Source organism: Oncorhynchus masou, chromosome 14 (assembly GCF_036934945.1).
Source record: "Oncorhynchus masou masou isolate Uvic2021 chromosome 14, UVic_Omas_1.1, whole genome shotgun sequence".
Lineage (NCBI taxonomy): Eukaryota > Metazoa > Chordata > Actinopteri > Salmoniformes > Salmonidae > Oncorhynchus > Oncorhynchus masou.
Genome location: NC_088225.1, coordinates 10088967 through 10113194, shown reverse-complemented (window position 1 = coordinate 10113194; position 24228 = coordinate 10088967). Strand labels below are relative to the sequence as shown.

Below are 24228 nucleotides of genomic sequence, written 5' to 3'. Positions count from 1 at the left end.
ACGGTGTTTCCTCATCCATCTGTTCCCAAGGGAGAGAAGGGGCCCATCGGGCCGGCTGGACAGGACGGGGCACAGGGGCCTGTGGGGCTGCCAGGGGCTGCTGGCCCCGCTGGGCCTCCAGGAGAGGATGGAGACAAGGTACTTACACCTGTACACAGGTACAGCACAGTAGGTACCATGCCACTGTAGAGGGACAACTTAGGAGAATCCAACTCCTGGCTCTCAAGGCCTGAAGCACTGCTGGGGTTTTCTATTGCTAGTCAATTGATCTATTGTCCTTATTGGCCATGGAGTCCACTCACCTAGTGGCCTTGATGTTATGTGGGGGTGAGGTGTATGCGTTACTGGGTGTGTTTCTTTATCTCTGCAACTTGTGTGTGTGTGTGTGTGTGTGTGTGTGTTGTCTACAGGGCGAGACAGGAGGACCAGGCCAGAAAGGCAGTAAAGGAGACAAAGGAGAATCTGTGAGTCTTCATCTGGCAAGATATCAACCACAACACTGTCTTTTAGCCTCACAAGCCACAGAATTATACACCTGACAGGATATGACATCACCAGACACAGTACTACCAGAGAGAGGGAGGGGAAGATCCTATCTCTGGCCCAAATCTGCCCATGTTAAGCAAATCCTTAATTATTATGAAGGTGAAGAGTTTTTGTGTGGGGGGCAATGAAAGTTTTGAATTTAGTCAAGATTAACATAAATTGCTATTTTGATACGTGAGGCTTATTTGATCTAATAGAAGTTTCATAATGCTTCGGTTGTTACGAGTGTGCTGTTATAAGTGTGACGCATGTGACATCCCGGCAACTTTGAGAAAAAAACCCTTTATCAGAGTTGTCCCTGTTGAAATTCGAGAACAGACTGTTCACATTCATGAAACTATGATCTTACTCTCCGTTGAATACAGGTGGCTGATGTCAACACTCCTCATCTAATATTCAAACAAGTATTATTATTATTATTTGTATATATTATTTGTATATTTCTCCCGTCTAGAGTGACCCACAGGATCAACCAGGGCCCCTCCCAAGGGCAAGTCGGCAGATCTCCCACCAAGTCAAAATGGGGACGAACTAGCTTTATTTTGGACTTTTATCTTTGACCATCATTCTATACCCCGCCAAGCAACTCCACTCCCACTTGTCTCCAGTTCCACATCCCAAACCTCAGTTTCAAACAAGTATTTCATTAACAAGATGTATCCACCAATCCAAAGAGAGGAATAGGCGGGAGCTTGACAGCCCGCCGTTCCGCTCTGTGGTCAACGAATCCCATTGTTAGAGCGGAGACACAAGCATCTCGTCTTTATGTCCAGTATCTCTGGTACTACTCACCTGGCATTATATGACATCACAAACCATAGTACTACACACCTGACAGGATATGACATCACCAGCCCCAGTACTACCAATCTTAACAATATAGCCAGGTGACCACTCTAACAATATGTCCTCAATGATTGAAGGAAGGCGAGATCAGGTGGGACCATTCTAGCCAATGAGAGGGCAGATACGAGTGTGAACAACAGCCACAACTAAGTTGTTTTTCTCAAATTTGCCGAAATGCCAAATGCATCCACTTATATCAGTACATTTGTAACAGCCTAAACATTACGAAACTTCTATTCGATCAAATAAGCCTCACATAATTCGACACTCCCATACAAAAAGGGCTTAACTCATGCGGATGGATTTTGGGCACTTCGCCTCTTCCGCTCTGGTACTACATACCTGGCAGGATATGACATCACCAGCCACAGTTCTACACACCTGACAGGATATGACATCACTAGAAAAATAACGAAGTCAAATCGTGATGTCAGTAATCTTCAGGTCGGAAAGTTTCCAACTTGGAAATCCGACATGGATCACAGTATTAAGCACCGGCCAGTATCCTCCCCGTCACCAGCTGCTATCACTCGGATAATTCAAATGAATGACTCAATAAATTAGAAAGGGTTGAGATAATTATGTGCAGTTATAATTAACTGTACAGTATATTACTGTATGTGAGCTTTGGGCATTATAAGCCTTTCTTCATGGTCTAGTTAGCATGCACTGTGCATCTTCATGCACTACATCTTATCCTGGCAGCTCTATCAAACTATTCAAAATACTGTCGAACACATTCAGAAGCCAAGCAAACAGCTACCATCAACAGCTGCAATTTCACAGTAGTTGTGTTTTTTGAGCTCTCGACACAGCAGTGTTTTCCTGCAGTGTATGATTGATATGCAGTATACTTTCAACAGCATCTCTGTTTCTCGGGCTCTTCTCCAGGGCCCTTCAGGACCTATTGGAATCCAGGGACCTATCGGCCATCCGGGGTTACCGGTACGTCTATTCAATGTATCTGTCTTTATTGTGTGTGTTTGTGTGTACTGTATGTGTGTACAGCACTGACCTCTGTGTGTGTTTCAGGGTGTGGACGGGGAGCCGGGGCTGAGGGGCCAGCAGGGGATGTACGGGCCAAAGGGAGACGAGGGAGCGAGAGGCCACAAGGGGGCCACAGGACCCACTGGACTACAGGTGAGGAGACGAGACACCCCTCTGTTGGACTGTACCATCCATCTCTCTACTCCAGCATATAGCTGACAGGTGGACTGTACCATCTCTCATCAACAGCACATAGCTGATAGCATTGCAGTACCCCTACGACTGTGCCTCTAACCATTCTCTGTCTTTACAGGGCATGCCAGGACTCCCAGGAGAGAAGGGAGACAGTGGACACGTGGGCACGATGGTGAGTACTGGACATACCATTGGACGATGACATAATTTCCCTATATCCTATTGTTGACCTGGCAGCCTCACTGGACTCTCCCACCAAAGATCATTCCTTAAGTATGTCTCTCATCTTCTTTGTGGTATAAAGCCTAACCAAAGTACAACCCTGCTTGGAGGCAGTGTCTAGAGTCTGGCTCCATGTAGAGTGACTGGAGCATAACAGCCATGACACGTCCAGCTACACACCCAGAGAGGACGAGGGCTTTGTGTCTAAATGTAACAAGGAGTCCCTCTGAAGAGAGAGCGCGTGAGAGGGAGAAAAGTCGAAGAGTCAGTGGAGTGAAGGAGGGAGAGAGAAAGCGAGGGATAGGGATGGAGAGAGAGAGAGAGAGAGAGAGAGAGAGAGAGCGAGAGGGCGGTGGTTTGAGGAGGAAGACGGCAGCGTGACAGCTGCTAATCAGATTAGCCTGAGCCGGGCCTGTCTAATGAGCATCTTCCTTCTATTGTGACAGTCATTTCAGAACGCCACAGACCGTGAACACATGCTAAACAAGATTCTACACACACAGCCAGCGCCACAGCACACTCAGCCTGATTAGGGAGAGGGGAAGGAAGCGTCAAAAAACGGAACAAAAAAAACAAAAGAGGGAACAGAAAGGGAGAGAAGGAGAGGATGAGAGGGAACAAAATATATGGGGGGATAGAAAGAGAGGGATGTGAGAGAGAGAGGGCGAGGAGGAAAGAGATCTCACTGGGAAAGCCTCATCCATGTGAATGCTGTGGTTCACAGGATTGCAGCTTCTAATGCCCGCGTAGCTTCCCAGTAGCAGGATTATAGGATATGTGCTTACTGTAGTGGATGTAGTAGTGTCTGGAGTATGTCTTTCTGTTTTAGTGCTGTGTGTACAGACTCTCACTGTGTTGGGATTTCAGTGTTTGTGAAGCACAGCTAACCATTAACTCTGGACTGGAAGGGAGCAGTCAGTGCAGTTAAGATGGATAGCTTGTTGTCCATGAAGAGGTGCACAGAGGGGTGGAATCCCATCACACTGACTGAGTGTCATTGAGTGCTCTCATTTCCCCTGTAGCCTGATCATGTGTTCTTGGAGAGAACTAGAGGTTCCTCTTAGAGAGAGAGAGAGAGAGAGAGAGAGAGAGAGAGAGAGAGAGAGAGAGAGAGAGAGAGAGAGAGAGAGAGAAGGAGGGGGTAGAGGGAGGGAGAGAGAGATGAAGGTAGAGAAAGAGAGGGAGATACTGTACAGAGAGAGAGGGAGATAGAGACAGAGAGTTAGGGAGAGAGTGAGAGGGAGGGAGAAAGAGAAAGAGAGAGAACCTTTCTGTGTATCATTGAGGGTAATGGCTTGTCCTCGTGGTGTCTTCATCATGTCAGTGAGGTAATGATCATAGAGGCTGGTTCTGTTCTGGGGATATGTTGCACCAGCCACCAGGCCCTCAGCCACCAGGCCCTCACTGAATGACTAGCATGCACAGTCACTGTCCCCAGGGAGGAGCTGCCTGGTGGGTCACACAGTTTACTTCCTTTGGGATAGAGGTGTGTGTGTGTTTGTGTCTGCGTGTGCGTGTGCGTATGCATGTATGTGCTGTCTCAAGCCAATGGCTAATGATTTTTTTCTCCTCAGGGCCCTCCAGGACAACATGGCCCCAGAGGCCCCCAGGGGTCCATTGGTGGAGAGGTACAGTATATTTCTGGCCTTATCTGACCACATTTCTATGCACTGGGTTTGCTGCAGTATTGGATTGGTTTATGTTGCAAGACGGTATACTATTTTGCGCTGCTCTCACTCCTATTCAAATCTACACTACCGACTATCAGAACACACCCACCAATAGGGTTGTTACTTCACACACGGCACACACACTCCTCTACCCCCTGCCCCTCTCCCTCTCCCAGACCCTCTGCCGGTTTGGAGCTGTGAATTATTAAGTGGTATTAGAATGTAATTCCTCAGTGGGAGTTATATTTACCGCTCTATAAATCATTAAGGAGCATTAGACAATCATCCCTGGGAGGAAGTTATATTTACCTCTATAAATCATTAAGGAGTATTAGACAATCATCCCTCAGTGGGAGTTATATTTACCTCTATAAATCATTAAGGAGTATTAGACAATCATCCCTGGGAGGGAGTTATATTTACCTCTATAAATCATTAAGGAGTATTAGGCAATCATCCCTGGGAGGGAGTTATATTTACCGCTCTATAAATCATTAAGGAGTATTAGACAATCATCCCTGGGAGGAAGTTATATTTCCCTCTATAAATCATTAAGGAGTATTAGACAATCATCCCTGGGAGGAAGTTATATTTAGCTCAATAAATCATTAAGGAGTATTAGACAATCATCCCTCAGTGGGAGTTATATTTACCTCTATAAATCATTAAGGAGTATTAGACAATCATCCCTCAGTGGTAGTTATATTTACCTCTATAAATCATTAAGGAGTATTAGAGAAATCATCACTGGGAGGAAGTTATATTTACCTCTATAAATCATTAAGGAGTATTTGACAATCATCCCTGGGAGGGAGTTATATTTACCTCTATAAATCATTAAGGAGTATTAGACAATCATCCCTGGGAGGAAGTTATATTTACTTCTATAAATCATTAAGGAGTATTAGACAATCATCCCTCAGTGGGAGTTATATTTACCTCTATAAATCATTAAGGAGTTTTAGACAATCCTCCCTCAGTGGGAGTTATATTTACCTCTATAAATCATTAAGGAGTGTTAGACAATCATCCCTGGGAGGAAGTTATATTTAGCTCTATAAATCATTAAGGAGTATTAGACAATCATCACTCAGTGGGAGTTATATTTACCTCTATAAATCATTAAGGAGTATTAGACAATCATCCCTGGGAGGAAGTTATATTTACCTCTATAAATCATTAAGGAGTATTAGACAATCATCACTCAGTGGGAGTTATATTTACCTCTATAAATCATTAAGGAGTATTAGACAATCATCCCTGGGAGGGAGTTATATTTACCTCTATAAATCATTAAGGAGTATTAGACAATCATCCCTGGGAGGAAGTTATATTTACCTCTATAAATCATTAAGGAGTATTAGACAATCATCCCTGGGAGGGAGTTATATTTACCGCTCTATAAATCATTAAGGAGTATTAGACAATCATCCCTGGGAGGGAGTTATATTTACCTCTATAAATCATTAAGGAGTATTAGAAAATCATCCCTCAGAGGGAGTTATATTTACCTCTATAAATCATTAAGGAGTATTAGACAATCATCCCTGGGAGGGAGTTATATTTACCTCTATAAATCATTAAGGAGTATTAGACAATAATCCCTCAGAGGGAGTTATATTTACCTCTATAAATCATTAAGGAGTATTAGACAATCATCCCTGGGAGGGATTTATATTTACCTCTATAAATAATTAAGGAGTATTAGACAATCATCCCTGGGAGGAAGTTATATTTACCTCTATAAATCATTAAGGAGTATTAGACAATCATCCCTGGGAGGAAGTTATATTTAGCTCAATAAATCATTAAGGAGTATTAGACAATCATCCCTCAGTGGGAGTTATATTTACCTCTATAAATCATTAAGGAGTATTAGACAATCATCCCTGGGAGGGAGTTATATTTACCTCTATAAATCATTAAGGAGTATTTGACAATCATCCCTGGGAGGGAGTTATATTTACCTCTATAAATCATTAAGGAGTATTAGACAATCATCCCTGGGAGGAAGTTATATTTACTTCTATAAATCATTAAGGAGTATTAGACAATCATCCCTCAGTGGGAGTTATATTTACCTCTATAAATCATTAAGGAGTGTTAGACAATCATCCCTGGGAGGAAGTTATATTTAGCTCTATAAATCATTAAGGAGTATTAGACAATCATCACTCAGTGGGAGTTATATTTACCTCTATAAATCATTAAGGAGTATTAGACAATCATCCCTGGGAGGGAGTTATATTTACCTCTATAAATCATTAAGGAGTGTTAGACAATCATCCCTGGGAGGAAGTTATATTTAGCTCTATAAATCATTAAGGAGTATTAGACAATCATCCCTGGGAGGGAGTTATATTTACCTCTATAAATCATTAAGGAGTATTAGACAATCATCCCTGGGAGGAAGTTATATTTACCTCTATAAATCATTAAGGAGTATTAGACAATCATCCCTGGGAGGGAGTTATATTTACCGCTCTATAAATCATTAAGGAGTATTAGACAATCATCCCTGGGAGGGAGTTATATTTACCTCTATAAATCATTAAGGAGTATTAGAAAATCATCCCTCAGAGTGAGTTATATTTACCTCTACAAATCATTAAGGAGTATTAGACAATCATCCCTGGGAGGGAGTTATATTTACCTCTATAAATCATTAAGGAGTATTAGACAATAATCCCTCAGAGGGAGTTATATTTACCTCTATAAATCATTAAGGAGTATTAGACAATCATCCCTGGGAGGGATTTATATTTACCTCTATAAATAATTAAGGAGTATTAGACAATCATCCCTGGGAGGAAGTTATATTTACCTCTATAAATCATTAAGGAGTATTAGACAATCATCCCTGGGAGGAAGTTATATTTAGCTCAATAAATCATTAAGGAGTATTAGACAATCATCCCTCAGTGGGAGTTATATTTACCTCTATAAATCATTAAGGAGTATTAGACAATCATCCCTCAGTGGTAGTTATATTTACCTCTATAAATCATTAAGGAGTATTAGAGAAATCATCACTGGGAGGAAGTTATATTTACCTCTATAAATCATTAAGGAGTATTTGACAATCATCCCTGGGAGGGAGTTATATTTACCTCTATAAATCATTAAGGAGTATTAGACAATCATCCCTGGGAGGGAGTTATATTTACCTCTATAAATCATTAAGGAGTATTAGAAAATCATCCCTCAGAGGGAGTTATATTTACCTCTATAAATCATTAAGGAGTATTAGACAATCATCCCTCAGTGGTAGTTATATTTACCTCTATAAATCATTAAGGAGTATTAGACAATCATCCCTGAGAGGAAGTTATATTTACCTCTATAAATCATTAAGGAGTATTAGACAATCATCCCTGGGAGGGAGTTATATTTACCGCTCTATAAATCATTAAGGAGTATTAGACAATCATCCCTCAGTGGGAGTTATATTTACCTCTATAAATCATTAAGGAGTATTAGACAATCATCCCTGGGAGGGAGTTATATTTACCTCTATAAATCATTAAGGAGTATTAGACAATCATCCCTGGGAGGAAGTTATATTTACCTCTATAAATCATTAAGGAGTATTAGACAATCGTCCCTGGGAGGAAGTTATATTTACCTCTATAAATCATTAAGGAGTATTAGACAATCATCCCTCAGAGGGAGTTATATTTACCTCTATAAATCATTAAGGAGTATTAGACAATCATCCCTGCGAGGGAGTTATATTTACCTCTATAGATCATTAAGGAGTATTAGACAATAATCCCTCAAAGGGAGTTATATTTACCTCTATAAATCATTAAGGAGTACATTTACATTACATTTAAGTCATTTAGCAGACGCTCTTATCCAGAGCGACTTACAAATTGGTGAATTCACCTTCTGACATCCAGTGGAACAGCCACTTTACAATAGTGCATCTAAATCATTAAGGGGGGGTGGTGAGAAGGATTACTTATCTTATCCTAGGTATTCCTTGAAGAGGTGGGGTTTCAGGTGTCTCCGGAAGGTGGTGATTGACTCCGCTGTCCTGGCGTCGTGAGGGAGTTTGTTCCACCATTGGGGGGCCAGAGCAGCGAACAGTTTTGACTGGGCTGAGCGGGAACTGTACTTCCTCAATGGTAGGGAGGCGAGCAGGCCAGAGGTGGATGAACGCAGTGCCCTTGCTTGGGTGTAGGGCCTGATCAGAGCCTGGAGGTACTGCGGTGCCGTTCCCCTCACAGCTCCGTAGGCAAGCACCATGGTCTTGTAGCGGATGCGAGCTTCAACTGGAAGCCAGTGGAGAGAGCGGAGGAGCGGGGTGACGTGAGAGAACTTGGGAAGGTTGAACACCAGACGGGCTGCGGCGTTCTGGATGAGTTGTAGGGGTTTAATGGCACAGGCAGGGAGCCCAGCCAACAGCGAGTTGCAGTAATCCAGACGGGAGATGACAAGTGCCTGGATTAGGACCTGCGCCGCTTCCTGTGTGAGGCAGGGTCGTACTCTGCGGATGTTGTAGAGCATGAACCTACAGGAACGGGCCACCGCCATGATGTTGGTTGAGAACGACAGGGTGTTGTCCAGGATCACGCCAAGGTTCTTAGCGCTCTGGGAGGAGGACACAATGGAGTTGTCAACCGTGATGGCGAGATCATGGAACGGGCAGTCCTTCCCCGGGAGGAAGAGCAGCTCCGTCTTGCCGAGGTTCAGCTTGAGGTGGTGATCCGTCATCCACACTGATATGTCTGCCAGACATGCAGAGATGCGATTCGCCACCTGGTCATCAGAAGGGGGAAAGGAGAAGATTAATTGTGTGTCGTCTGCATAGCAATGATAGGAGAGACCATGTGAGGTTATGACAGAGCCAAGTGACTTGGTGTATAGCGAGAATAGGAGAGGGCCTAGAACAGAGCCCTGGGGGACACCAGTGGTGAGCGCGTGGCGAGGAGACAGATTCTCGCCACGCCACCTGGTAGGAGCGACCTGTCAGGTAGGACGCAATCCAAGCGTGGGCCGCGCCGGAGATGCCCAACTCGGAGAGGGTGGAGAGGAGGATCTGATGGTTCACAGTATCGAAGGCAGCCGATAGGTCTAGAAGGATGAGAGCAGAGGAGAGAGAGTTAGCTTTAGCAGTGCGGAGCGCCTCCATGATGCAGAGAAGAGCAGTCTCAGTTGAATGACTAGTCTTGAAACCTGACTGATTTGGATCAAGAAGGTCATTCTGAGAGAGATAGCGGGAGAGCTGGCCAAGGACGGCACGTTCAAGAGTTTTGGAGAGAAAAGAAAGAAGGGATACTGGTCTGTAGTTGTTGACATCGGAGGGATCGAGTGTAGGTTTTTTCAGAAGGGGTGCAACTCTCGCTCTCTTGAAGACGGAAGGGACGTGGCCAGCGGTCAGGGATGAGTTGATGAGCGAGGTGAGGTAAGGGAGAAGGTCCCCGGAAATGGTCTGGAGAAGAGAGGAGGGGATAGGGTCAAGCGGGCAGGTTGTTGGGCGGCCGGCCGTCACAAGAAGCGAGATTTCATCTGGAGAGAGAGGGGAGAAAGAGGTCAGAGCACAGGGTAGGGCAGTGTGAGCAGAACCAGCGGTGTCGTTTGACTTAGCAAACGAGGATCGGATGTCGTCGACCTTCTTTTCAAAATGGTTGACGAAGTCATCTGCAGAGAGGGAGGAGGGGGGGGGAGGGGGAGGAGGATTCAGGAGGGAGGAGAAGGTGGCAAAGAGCTTCCTAGGGTTAGAGGCAGATGCTTGGAATTTAGAGTGGTAGAAAGTGGCTTTAGCAGCAGAGACAGAGGAGGAAAATGTAGAGAGGAGTATTAGACAATCATCCCTGGGAGGGATTTATATTTACCTCTATAAATAATTAAGGAGTATTAGACAATCATCCCTGGGAGGAAGTTATATTTACCTCTATAAATCATTAAGGAGTATTAGACAATCATCACTGGGAGGAAGTTATATTTACCTCTATAAATCATTAAGGAGTATTAGACAATCATCCCTGAGAGGAAGTTATATTTACCTCTATAAATCATTAAGGAGTATTAGACAATCATCCCTGGGAGGGAGTTATATTTACCGCTCTATAAATCATTAAGGAGTATTAGACAATCATCCATGGGAGGAAGTTATATTTACCTCTATAAATCATTAAGGAGTATTAGGCAATCATCCCTCAGAGGGAGTTATATTTACCTCTATAAATCATTAAGGAGTATTAGACAATCATCCCTGGGAGGAAGTTATATTTAGCTCTATAAATCATTAAGGAGTATAAGACAATCATCCCTCAGTGGGAGTTATATTTAACTCTATAAATCATTAAGGAGTATTAGACAATCATCCCTGGGAGGGAGTTATATTTACCTCTATAAATCATTAAGGAGTATTAGACAATCATCACTGGGAGGAAGTTATATTTACCTCTATAAATCATTAAGGAGTATTTGACAATCATCCCTGGGAGGGAGTTATATTTACCTCTATAAATCATTAAGGAGTATTAGACAATCATCCCTGAGAGGGAGTTATATTTACCTCTATAAATCATTAAGGAGTATTAGACAATAATCCCTCAGAGGGAGTTATATTTACCTCTATAAATCATTAAGGAGTATTAGACAATCATCCCTGGGAGGAAGTTATATTTACCTCTATAAATCATTAAGGAGTATTTGACAATCATCCCTGGGAGGGAGTTATATTTACCTCTATAAATCATTAAGGAGTATTAGACAATCATCCCTCAGTGGGAGCTATATTTACCTCTATAAATCATTAAGGAGTATTAGACAATCATCCCTCAGTGGAAGTTATATTTACCTCTATAAATCATTAAGGAGTATTAGACAATCATCCCTGGGAGGAAGTTATATTTACCTCTATAAATCATTAAGGAGTATTAGACAATCATCCCTGGGAGGAAGTTATATTTACCTCTATAAATCATTAAGGAGTATTAGACAATCATCCCTCAGAGGGAGTTATATTTACCTCTATAAATAATTAAGGAGTATTAGACAATCATCCCTGGGAGGAAGTTATATTTACCTCTATAAATCATTAAGGAGTATTAGACAATCATCCCTGGGAGGAAGTTATATTTAACTCTTTTCAGACCTCTATTCAGGATTCAGATCGTCACATCAGACCTGGGTACAACTTTCATTAGATAGACCACATACTTTATTTGAGCATTTGCCTGGAGTGCTAGATGGGCGGGGTTTGTACTTTTGGGACTATCCCATTGGTTCTAGTTTCCTATCCAAGCTCAATCAAGCACTATTTGAAAGATGTTGAATACCATTTGAACCCAGGTCGGATTCATATGCTGCCATGGAAATAGAAGGGTGTAGAGGTGGTGCGATCCATAAATGGACTGATGCAGGTGATGTTGTGAGAGAGAAATGGATAAAGAGAAGCTTTGAGTCTTTGTGAGAAATAGAAGAGCTGGCTTGCACTGCAGGCAGGATAGTCTTCCACTCACTCACACGCTCCAATTTGTGCACTCGACCAAAGAGAGAGATGCTTTCACTGTTTTTCTTTTGAGACAGCCAGCACACACTTTCACATTGACACACACCGACGCAGAGAGACTGACTCCACACTCTGTTACTCAGATCGCATCAACAGAGGAAACTCACACACACAGACAACAGTCAATATTTTCTCTTGATGGTGCAGCTGTTGTCTCAGCACCCTGACAGAGAACAACAGACACACAAAACAACTTCATCACAAGAACCTGTAGATGAAATATTTATTATTTCACTCCTCCTGTCAGTATGTTGGTTCGAGTGGTTCTGTTGTGTTGTAACAGGGCACTGCTGGCCAGCCTGGTGGAGTGGGCCAGCCTGGGATTGTTGGAGAGAAGGGGGAGGATGGAGAGGCTGGGGACCCGGGACCAGTTGGAGACACTGGTGCCGCTGTAAGTCATCTTTCTCTCATCCTCTTCTTTACTGCCTCTCCCTCTCCATTTCCCCCTCTCTCTCTCCCTCTCCCTCTCCCTCTCCCTCTCTCTCCCTCCCTCTCCCTCTCCCTCACTCTCTCTCTCTCCATCTCTCTCTCTCCCTCTCTCTCTCTCTCTCTCTCTCTCTCTCTCTCTCTCTCTCTCTCTCTCTCTCTCTCTCTCTCTCTCTCTCTCTCTGTCTCAACCACTGACTGTATGATTGTATGGTGTCCCCAGGGTGGTAAAGGGGAGCTGGGGGAGAAGGGTGACTCTGGCCCCTCCGGAGCAGCAGGACCTGCAGGAGTCAGAGGCATGCCAGGGGAGGACGGACCCAAAGGAAACCCTGTGAGTAGATCTCTATGTAGGCCACTCATCTGCTAGTCACTCATCCTTTAGGCCACTCATCCTCTACCAACTGGTTCTTGAGTGGGTGGCAGACCAATGCATTAGATTAATCTCAAGCGATGCTGCTGTATCTAACAGTCATTGGTAACTGACCACTCCCGGTCCTCTGTAGGGGCCCCTTGGGTTCCCCGGAGATTCTGGACCCCCTGGAGAAGCAGGAATCAATGTGAGTAGAACACCCGTAGAACCAAGTAATACAACAGGCAGTAGATGACTGATTCTTCTGTTCCTCCTCTAAATGTGTGTTTCCGGTTGGAACAGGGAGTTGACGGTGGATCGGGAGCAAAGGGAGACAACGGTGATCCTGGGAAAGCCGTAAGTACAGTACAGCATTTACATCACACAGGAATTCATACGAACAGCATACCATGTGTAACTGTGTATGTTCTCTAAGCTCATTCAACAGTACCACATACATAAAGTGCATGCATACCAAAGATATAGTATTGCTTTTGTACTTTGTCACATACAGAGAGGCTTGTTTATTTCATGGATATGCTGTTCTTTCTTCCCTGTGTCTTTTAGACTGTGTGTGGTTGTTGCCTTTTAGACTGTGTGTGGTTGTTGTCTTTGAGTCTGTGTGTGGTTGTTGTGTGTTTCAACTCTGACCCTTTGTTCTGCTGTCCTCAGGGACCCCCAGGAGCCTCTGGAGAACCGGGCCCTTCCGGGCCCCCCGGGAGAAGGGTGAGTGTAGATGTGTGTATGTGTGTGAGAGAGAGAGAGAGAGAGAGAGAGAGAGAGAGAGAGAGAGAGAGAGAGAGAGAGAGAATGTGGGGCTTGCATGCATCCCTTTATTGTTGTATATTTCTACAGACTCGGATATCTTCAGGGATTTTATTGACCTCTATCTGTTTTAGAAGAACAAAAGCAGTGTAAGGCTTTTAAGCACTCGGGTATTGTCCCCAGCAGCTGAAACTCTGTCCTCATGTTCCCCCACCTCCCTCTCTCTCTCTCTCTCTCTCTCTCTCTCTCTCTCTCTCTCTCTCTCTCTCACCAGGGCCACTTGGGAGCTGCTGGAAAAGAAGGGAAACAAGGAATGAAGGGAGCAAAGGTAAGGATGTGTGGAACACTCAACAACACTCAACTCATTCATGAAATATGAAGAAAATATATCCCCAAAAAGAAAATGCCACTACATTATACACCACACATATCAGTTTTACTCCATTTTGTTATCCTCACCACCATGTCATTCTGTTCCTCTCTCTCCTTCCTTTAGGGGACCAATGGGGTTGAGGGTCTGGTGGGGAAGAAAGGGCCAGTGGGGCCCCAGGGACATTCAGGGATGCCTGGCCCGGAGGGCCTCCGAGGGATCCCAGGCCCTGGGGTGAGTCCCCCTCCCCTCTCCTCTCTTTACTCTAACTCAAACAGACATCTCCCTTTACTGTAGCCTGTGGCTCTGCTGCTCCCCTCATCATGTCTCCCCAGTTAGTTTAGTATAATCTGTCATTGGTTTACTATCAACATGCATGGTGCATCTCAGTACAAACAGCAACAAGGCTTGGGGACATATGACCTTGTCATATGACCTTGAGCAACCCCAGTCAATGCTGGAGCCCTTCACTAATTGATTAACCCCTATTTGTGTTTTCATTTGCAGGGTGAGCAAGGGTTAAACGGCCCCCCAGGCCAGACGGGACCCCCTGGACCCATGGTAAGATCCCCATTCATATAACATGTTCATATGTCAACCTACTGTACTGTTATTGCCTCTCTTCCACATAACATATGGTAGGTATCCTTGATAGGGTCAATTCCAGTGATATGTCCATTATATTTTTTCACCCATGTGTAACCATGTAGTAAATGTGATCCTGTGTTGTTCCCAGGGACCCCCAGGACTGCCAGGTTTGAAAGGAGACCTGGGCAGGAAGGGAGATAAAGGTCACGGTGGTCTGATCGGTCTAATCGGACCTCCAGGAGAGCTGGGAGAGAAGGGAGACAGAGGCCTGCCCGGAAATCAGGGCACACAAGGAACCAAAGGAGACGGGGGTAAGGGTGGCCTCCCTGGCCCCACCGGCCCCCCAGGACCCCCTGGACTTTCTGTAAGTGCCCCCTCCTCCTCCCTCCCCTCCCCTCCCCCCACCCCACTCAACTCTTCATAGTTGGCTTTGCTTTACTCTGATATGACTTTTCCTATTTCAAAATGACCTCTCCTCCCCTGTTAGGGTGCAGTTGGTGAGAGAGGATCCAAAGGAGACCTGGTGAGTCCAGTCATCTATAGCTAGCAGCTGGCAGGAGCGTATGCTGCCAGACAAGCTGCTATCTCGCCTTGCCAAATGAACCATCGCTCAGACTAATTTTCTACATTGTACTTTTTAAATGTATTTTGGCCTTAAAAGTGAGCCCATACAGTGATGTGTTGTTCCTGTGGGTACAGTGTATTTTAATAGGATAAGTGGTGTGGTGTGATGTTGTGAAAAGTACCACAGTGTGTCATGTAGAGAGCAGGGGCTTTGGCCACAGACTGCTGATGTACAGAGCTGGATAATCCTATAAACCCTAGAACCATATCTGCCAGGATCAACGAGGGATTTGGCAAACTAGTGTGAGAATCGCTCCAGGTGACCGGAGGATTGATGCAGGATTTTGTTCCACTCTTTACTTCAGGGCGCCATCGGACTACAAGGAGACACTGGCCCTGCCGGATCCCCCGGACCCCCTGTAAGTCCTCCACACACACACCTCCCCACCTCCACACTTCTCATCCACCCCACCTTTCTCTTTCTGTTTCTCTCTGTCCCCTCTTTTCCGTCTCATTGCCTGTTGTTGTTCAACCACACACACCTCCCCTCTCCCAGTCACTGTTGCTTCTTGTCTTCTCTCAACCACTTGTGTTCCTTCCCTCCAGGGTCCGCCTGCCACCATGGTCCAGCCTCTGCCTATCAGAGACCACGAGGGCCGGAGGAAGAGAAAGAGGCACTCTAGGATGGTGCAAGGAGGCTCAGCTCCCTACGAGGAGGCAGAGATGAAGATGGATCTGGAGCAGGAGGTGTTCCTGCAGGCAGACCAGCCCATGCTGGAGGAGGCAGAGGGCATGGAGGAGGTGTTTGCCTCCCTCACCTCCATGAAGACAGAGGTAGAGCTGATGAGGAAGCCCCTGGGGACCTTTGAGAGCCCCGCCCGCACCTGCAAGGAGCTCATGATGATCCAGCATGGCTACAGAGACGGTCAGCACATCACCTCATCACCCTCGTATCACACAGATCTCCCCTCAGCACCCTGCATTGGCACTCATATTGAACATGTACGGTGCCTATTGAAATCTACACCCCCTTGAACTTTTGCTTACCAAAAAGACCAAAAATCTAAAAATCTATGGCAACACTTGAAAATTGCTTTCTAGCCATGACCTCCAACAGAGTTGACAGAGCTTGAAGCAGTTTGAAAAGAATAATGGGCAAATATTGCACAATCCAGGTGTGTAAAGCTTTTCTGAGACTTACCCAATAAGGATAACAGCTGTAATCGCTGCCAAATGTGTTTATAACATGTATTGATACTGAGGGGTGAATATTTATCTAATATTAGTGTATATATTAGTTATTATTATTAATTAGTTAATTATTACTAATTATTATTATATTAATGATTTCTTTTTCATTATTCTTTAAAAAATATATATCAATAATTGTTCTTCCACTTTGACAATACAGAATATTTTGTGTAGATCGTTGACAAAAAATGACAATAAATCCATTTGAATCCCACTTTGTAACACAATGTGAAGAAATCCAAGAGGGATGTAGACTTTCTATAGGCCCTGTATTTGATTGAGTCAATAAGCCACCAAATCCTCCAATAGCCAGGATAGTTACCTGTTACATTAGACACACTCTATGATTTCATGTCTTCCCCTTTCTCTTGCCTGATCTGCTGCCCCGTATTGAAATGACACCGCTGTCTCTGTCTCCGTACCTGTCCCAGGTGACTACTGGATCGACCCCAACCAGGGATGTCACAGGGACTCCATCAAGGTCTTCTGTAACTTCACCGCTGAGGGAGACACCTGTCTCTACCCTGACAAGAGGTTTGAAACTGTGAGTCTCAAACTACCTTGTGTCTGCTCACATCAACCTAACTAGAACGTTGTAGTAGTAGTGTACAGTACATATTCATTGGCCTCAGATCAACTGGTGTCTTACAGATGCACTATCTTGATTTGACTCTATTTATCACAGCAGGAAAATAATCCTGCAGCAACAGGATATGTGAATTATTATGTGGATTATAATTCGAATACATTTTTTAGGGGTTGATACATTTTCTGTTACATTTTTCTTCATGTCAAATCAATTTTAAAGTGGAAATCACAAACCTTAGAAGCCTTTTAAAACCTTTAATACACGACAATTGATATTTCCCGCTGTGCAGAAACATTCTCCGCAACAACAGAGTGATCAAATTAAGATACCAGATCTGCACATCCTCAGAAGCCTGTGTTACAGAGGCTCCTTGTTTCCTTCTCTATTCCTGTGAACAGGTGAAGCTAGCAGCCTGGAACAAAGAGAAACCAGGGAGCTGGTTCAGCCAATATAGGAAAGGCAAACAGGTACTGACCACTTTCAACTGCTACCGTTCATTTAAATGTTTCCAAACACCAGGTAGATTATATTCATTTAAAGGGAGTGCGTTTGAATAATAATCATGTGTATAATCGAGTAGAGGTGCATGTGTGTGAGCATGTGCGTGATTGAACCCACTGTCCAATTGAGTGTTGATGTATGTGCCCATGTATGATACCTGTGTCTTCTGCCTGCAGTAGTGAGTGAGTCACACAGAGCCTCTAGTAGCAGTGGGCTCTCATTGAAGAGCATTCAGAGCTTTGAGCACTGGTCTTTCATGTGCACCTGACCAGACATCTCTTAACACAGAAAGATAATCACTTCTCTCCCAGTCCAATCCCTTTCACTGACTCTTTCACACCCACGCCATTGTGTCCTTCTCTCTCTCTCTCTCTCTCTCTCTCTCTCTCTCTCTCTCTCTCTATCGCTCTCTCTCTTTCTCTCTCTTTCTTTCTTCCTCTCTCACTAACTCTCTTTTTCTCCCCGACTCTCTTATTCTGACTAGCTGAATTACTGTGACCTTTGTCCCCTCCTCTCCTCTTACATTATTAATGAAATACGGGTTGAGATTTCTGAGAGAGAGAAAAGGTTCATGGTAATACAATTGGTTCTAGCCTTCCTTCCTCTGTTCACCAGGATGGATATAGTGGTCTGTAACCAGCATTAACTCTGTCAGCCTGGTTTTGTGCCAGATTTAACTCTGTCAGCTTGATTTTGTGCCAGATTTAACTCTGTCAGCCTGGTTTTCCTGCCCAGGTTATTTGGTGATGGAAAAACTCCTGGCCCTAGCCATTATAGATTGGATGTATGGTTGAAGTCAGAAGTTTACATACACCTTAGCCAAATACATTTAAACTCAGTTTTTCACAATTCCTGACATGTAATCCTTGTAAAAATCTCTGTCTTAGGTCAGTTAAGATCACCACTTTATTTTAAGAATGTGAAATGTCACAATAATAGTAGAGAGAATGATTTATTTAAGCTTTTATTTCTTTCATCACATTTCCAGTGGGTCAGAAGTTTACATACACTCAATTAGTATTTGGTAGCATTGCCTTTAAATTGTTTAACTTGGGTCAAACATTTTGGTTAGCCTTCCACAAGCTTCCCACAATAAATTGGGTGAATTTTGGTCCATTCCTCCTGACAGAACTGGTGTAACTGAGTCAGGTTTACAGGCCTCCTTGCTCGCACACGCTTTTTCAGTTCTGCCCAGAAATGTTCTATAGGGTGGAGGTCAGGGAATGGGATGGCCACTCCAATACCTTGACTTTGTTGTCCTTAAGCCACTTTGCCACAACTTTGGACGTATTCTTGGGGTCATTGTCCATTTGGAAGACCCATTTGCGACCAAGCTTTAACTTCCTGACTGATGTCTTGAAATGCTGCTTCAATATATAAACATCATTTTCCTTCCTCACGATGCCATCTATTTTGTGAAGTGCACCAGTCTCTCCTGCAGCAAAGCACCCCCACAACATGATACTGCCACCTCCATGCTTCACAGTTCGCATGGTGTTCTTCGGCTTGCAAGATTCCCCTTTTTTCCTCCAAACATAACGATGGTCATTATGGCCAAACAGTTATATTTTTGTTTCATCAGACCAGAGGACATTTTTCCAAAAAGTACAATCTTTGTCCCCATGTGCAGTTGCCAACCGTAGCTTTTTTTATGGCGGTTTTGGAGCAGTGGCTTCTTCCTTGTTGAGCCGTCTTTCAGGTCATGTCGAGATATAGGACTCGTTTTACTGTGGATAATAGATACTTTTGTACCTGTTTCCTCCAGCATCTTCACAAGGTCCTTTGCTGTTGTTCTGGGATTGATTTGCACTTTTCGCATCAAAGTACATTCATCTCTAGGAGACAGAATACGTCTCCTTCCTGAGCGGTATGACGGCTGCGTGATCCCATGGTGTTTATACTTGCATACTATTGTTTGTACAGATGAACGTGGTATCTTCAGGCATTTGGAAATTGCTCCCAAGAATGAACCAGACTTGTGGAGGTCTACAATTTTTAATCTGAGGTCTTGGCTGATTTCTTTTGATTTTCCCATGATGTCAAGCAAAGCGGCACTGAGTTTGAAGGTAGGCCTTGAAATACATCCACAGCTACACCTCTAATTGACTCAAATTATGTCAATTAGCCTATCAGAAGCTTCTAAAGCCATGACATCATTTTCTGGAATTTTTCATGCTGTTTAAAGGCAGTCAAATTGGTGTATGTAAACTTCTGGCCCACTGGAATTGTGATACAGTGGATTTTAAGTGAAATAATCTGTCTGTAAACAATTGTTGGAAAAATTACTTGTGTCATGCACAAAGTAGATGTCCTAACCGACTTGCCAAAATTATAGTTTGTTAACACGAAATTTGTGGAGTGGTCTAAAAACGAGTTATAATGACTCCAACCTAAGTGTATGTAAATGTCCGACTTCAACTGTATATAGTGCTTTACCAGATGCTCTACTACCAATGCATTGGCACTGCTATTTGTTTCTGGACATTCAATATGTGACTGACATGGTCATTGAGAGTTGTTTCTTTCCCCTGGTCCAGTTCTCATGCAGTGACTCTGACGGGAGCCTGGTTGCTTCAAGTGGTCTATATTAATATGTGGTTCATATCTGGTCTAGTTCTCATTCAATTACTCTGATAATGTCTCTGATGTACTGTGTGTCTCTGGTCCAGTTCCAGTACAGTGACTATGATATGATGTGTGTCTCTGATCCAGTTCCAGTACAATGACTCTGATATGCTGTGTGTCTCTGGTCCAGTTCCAGTACAATGACTCTGATATGCTGTGTGTCTCTGGTCCAGTTCCAGTACAATGACTCTGAAATGCTGTGTGTCTCTGGTCCAGTTCCAGTACAATGACTCTGAAATGCTGTGTGTCTCTGGTCCAGTTCCAGTACAATGACTCTGATATGCTGTGTGTCTCTGGTCCAGTTCCAGTACAATGACTCTGATATGCTGTGTGTCTCTGGTCCAGTTCCAGTACAATGACTCTGAAATGCTGTGTGTCTCTGGTCCAGTTCCAGTACAATGACTCTGATATGTTGTGTGTCTCTGGTCCAGTTCCAGTACAGTGACTCTGATATGCTGTGTGTCTCTGGTCCAGTTCCAGCACAGTGACTCTGATATGTTGTGTGTCTCTGGTCCAGTTCCAGTACAGTGACTCTGATATGTTGTTTGTCTCTGGTCCAGTTCCAGTACAGTGACTCTGATATGTTGTGTGTCTGGTCCAGTTACAGTACAGTGACTCTGATATGTTGTGTGTCTCTGGTCCAGCTACAGTACAATGACTCTGATATGCTGTGTGTCTCTGGTCCAGCTACAGTACAGTGACTCTGATGGGAACCCGGTCCACGTGGTCCAGCTGACCTTCCTGAAACTGCTGAGTGCCACGGCCAGACAGACCTTCACCTACTCCTGCCAGAACTCTGTCGGCTGGTTCGACAGCGCCACCCGCAGCCACCAGCACGCCATACGCTTCCGGGGAAGCAACGACGAGGAGATGAGCCAGGCCAAGAGCCCCTTCATCCAGGCAACACACGACGGATGCCAGGTAGGTGCCATGCAGAGACAAAGGAAAATGAATGAATGACTGAATTAATGTAATTGGTGATAATGTTTTGACCAATGCTAATGTTTTGACCAATGCTAATGTTTTGACCAATGCTAATGTTTTGACCAATGCTAATGTTTTGACTAATGTTTTGTCAGCTGCTGTTTGATTCGATAAGGCCATACGGTTGGTCACAATCAGTTCATCATATGATATCTGAGGATGGTGTAGATAGGATCGAAGTTAGAATGAAAGTTAGCGAGTTAGCAGGCACAGTGTATCCTCAACTCTGCTGTCTTTTTCTTTGTCTCTGGTGTAGTTCCGTAAGGGACAGGAGCGGACAGTCCTGGAGATCGATTCCCCCAGAGCAGAGCTGCTGCCAGTCATAGACGTGGCCCCTTCAGACTTTGGAAGCAGCAACCAAAAGTTTGGCTTCCACGTGGGACCAGTATGTTACAACAGTTAACTAACGTTGTATCGACCAACTAAGGAATGACCGGAACTGACCTACACAACAATTTACCAATGAAAGAAACTGGACTTCACACTGTTGTTTCCACACGCAATATTTATTATTATATGTATATGTGGTGGGTTTCTGGCATATGTTAAATGACTCTCAACAACCAATGGCGAGTAGAGGAGCAGAGGCAAGGAGGAACAAAGCACATTTATCAAAGGGACTTCATCCAATTAGATATATTTAATGTGTAGTGGTTTTTCTTTATCGTCTTTCTTTTCATCGCTCACCTTTTGAGTGTGCTGTAATTAGATCCGCTAGAAGTAGTCTCTTGTTCCACTTGACAATAACCAATTTAAAAAGACAGGCAGATCCCTCCCATGTTGAGGCATGGGGTTAGCCTGTCATCTGTGGTATGGGTCAGTTGAGTGGCACTGTATTTGTCAGGCCTGGGATGCAGATGAGACGAGTTGCTACCTGAGGGATTATGATGAGAGCGGAGTGGAATTAGCAGGAGACACTATCTGGCATACTCATTAGCATGCCTGTATTGCAGTAGGATAATATCATATTGCAGTATAAGGACATTAGTTCTTGTTAACTGGTGGTGTACCGCAGTATCTATGGTTGTAGGATCTTCATTTGAGACAGTTCGCTACAGCAGGAAAACAATCCTGCAGCAACAGGAAATGTGAATTATTATGTGGATTATAATGAATGGACATTTTTGTTGGGGTTGATACATTTTTCATAAGGGAAAATCAAGTCTGAAATGTCAAAGTAAAAAGTACAAATACACCACAAGTTTTACATTTCCTGCATTGGAACAGGGTGATCAATTCCATACTATTCTATTTCATCTGTCAACATTCCCTGTGTTAATTAGAAGGTTGAACATACTGTATAATAGAAATGATAGCTTTGCTCAGTGCTTACCCTTCAACTGCAGATCACTCACTGAATGAGCTTGAGAAGTGCACGCAATACAATGTTACTAGTAGTCTATTGAGCCCAATGGTTACTTGAATGGAGAAGGTTGCTTTCCTTATTGGACTGGTTTACTCTGCACGCCTGTTGATAATATGACTTTCCGGCCTTCCATGTTTTCATTTCCTATTTGTGTCAGTTTGGCGTCCATTTTGTTACGGAAAACAAGCACTCTGTATTCCAGGCCTTAATGGTTGAGCTGGAGCTGTTTCAGCCCGAGAATAAGTTTCAGAGCATGTTGTTCTTAAAGAGGATATTAACAGTGTTTTCTCCAGTCCTCCGTTTGTCTGTTACATCAAGGAGCATTTCACATGTCGTTGTTTTCAAGCATCTTTTAAAAAGTACCATTATTATCCACTGTGCTGTTCTCCACCTCAGTCATGCATTTGTTTATTTGTTTTCTATGTGAATTCATTTTTATGATGTATTTTGTTACGCTGTGTGGTGCTAAAGAACATGTTTTTGTTTTGTGTCAACTACGTTTGTGTTGTTGTGTGTCTTGAGGCAGGAGGAGGGAGAAAGGGTGCAAGTTATTGGTGCTCCAAAAGCCGTGCATGATGGGTAAGGAATGCTCTCTGAGCCAGGGAGTATCATATCGTACTGGAGGTCTTGACACTACAGTACACACACTCTAACCTGCTGTATGGTAGTCAGGTTACAGTACCAGAGGTAGGTTAGGGGTAAGTTCCATGTTTTCGCTTTAAGCGTTAAAACTCCCAAGACAGCCGTTGTTACAACGTAGTGCCTTTACATCTCTCCAACATCTCTCCAACAACCTGCAGGCTGGTCTCCCAGCCTGTATACATAAACAGTACTGGCAGTTTATCAGCGTACTCCTCACACTGTCTTTTAGTATTTAAACAATTACAGTAAAATCCCCCACCCTGTTCTGCCACACCCTGTGTATAGTATCTGTTCTACTCATTTTATATACTGTACAGTTATACTAAGGACTTGAGTATGAATAACAATCTGTTGCCTGAATGAAAATGGGTTTGTGAAACGTGATGAGCGAATAAAAAAAAATATTTTAAAAAGACTAGGCTGTATCTGAGAGAGAGAGAGAGAGAGAGAGAGAGAGAGAGAGAGAGAGAGAGAGAGAGAAAGAGAGTTGTTTGTATCGGCCTCTCACCACTCAGTGTAATAGACAAACAATTCTCTTCATTACCGCCTAGTTCTGCAACATTCACTCAATGAGCTCGCAATCAACATCCCACCACAGCAGATGTAATCAACTCTGATTGGATTCCCAGTTCATTTATTTCAATTAGGTGGTGTTTCATTCCTCCAGAGGGAAACAGAGGAGAGACGCTAGCCTGGGTGGGAGGGGGGGTAATGAAACAGTTCTGGATAAGGAACAGAGCCATTGAGATTTTCCCAGAACTGTCCAGTATGTGTGTGTGTGAGAGAGAGAGAGAGAGAGAGAGAGAGAGAGAGGGGGGGGAGAGGGCAGGAATTAAGATACACAGAACAGACACTGCTGTATTGTTGGCTCTTGCTATAACACTGTCTGGTTGGCTGGTTATGTGACAAAAACACACTGTCAAATCTTCCTCATGCTGGCTCTCCTCTCTCACTTTTATTCAGACATAATACATGCTGTCTCTCTCTCTCTTTCTCTCTCACACACACACACACTTTCTATCACATAACCCTTGACCAAGTCCACCAGTCCCCTGTGGGGACTAGTCCTCAAGGTTAACGTCAATGCAGAATAAAGGTTACAGTACATTTCTCTCCTTTCTGCTCTCTTCAACTCAATTGGATTTTAACCACAGTGTAAGCTCCTGGATGGGAAAGGTCAGACCTAGCTGCTTCCTCAGAATAATGATCAAGCAAAG

General features: G+C 43.8%; 1 protein-coding gene across 2 annotated transcripts in view; it reads left to right on the top strand.

The window, feature by feature from the left end:
- The window catches only part of col5a3a (collagen, type V, alpha 3a), an 89297-nt gene extending 65873 nt beyond the window's left edge, over positions 1 to 23424 (top strand). For both annotated transcript variants that reach the window (XM_064986268.1, XM_064986267.1), the window contains 22 exons: positions 31 to 138; positions 411 to 464; positions 2284 to 2337; positions 2425 to 2532; positions 2693 to 2746; positions 4371 to 4424; positions 12275 to 12382; positions 12641 to 12748; positions 12921 to 12974; positions 13070 to 13123; positions 13439 to 13492; positions 13806 to 13859; positions 14028 to 14135; positions 14409 to 14462; positions 14638 to 14853; positions 14977 to 15012; positions 15419 to 15472; positions 15660 to 15978; positions 16736 to 16848; positions 17292 to 17360; positions 20707 to 20940; positions 21260 to 23424. In XM_064986268.1, coding sequence (XP_064842340.1) covers positions 31 to 138; positions 411 to 464; positions 2284 to 2337; positions 2425 to 2532; positions 2693 to 2746; positions 4371 to 4424; positions 12275 to 12382; positions 12641 to 12748; positions 12921 to 12974; positions 13070 to 13123; positions 13439 to 13492; positions 13806 to 13859; positions 14028 to 14135; positions 14409 to 14462; positions 14638 to 14853; positions 14977 to 15012; positions 15419 to 15472; positions 15660 to 15978; positions 16736 to 16848; positions 17292 to 17360; positions 20707 to 20940; positions 21260 to 21406 — 2214 coding nt within the window. In that variant the 3' untranslated portion in view covers positions 21407 to 23424. The remainder of the gene's footprint in view (positions 1 to 30; positions 139 to 410; positions 465 to 2283; positions 2338 to 2424; positions 2533 to 2692; positions 2747 to 4370; positions 4425 to 12274; positions 12383 to 12640; positions 12749 to 12920; positions 12975 to 13069; positions 13124 to 13438; positions 13493 to 13805; positions 13860 to 14027; positions 14136 to 14408; positions 14463 to 14637; positions 14854 to 14976; positions 15013 to 15418; positions 15473 to 15659; positions 15979 to 16735; positions 16849 to 17291; positions 17361 to 20706; positions 20941 to 21259) is intronic.
- The last annotated feature ends 804 nt before the right edge of the window (positions 23425 to 24228 follow it).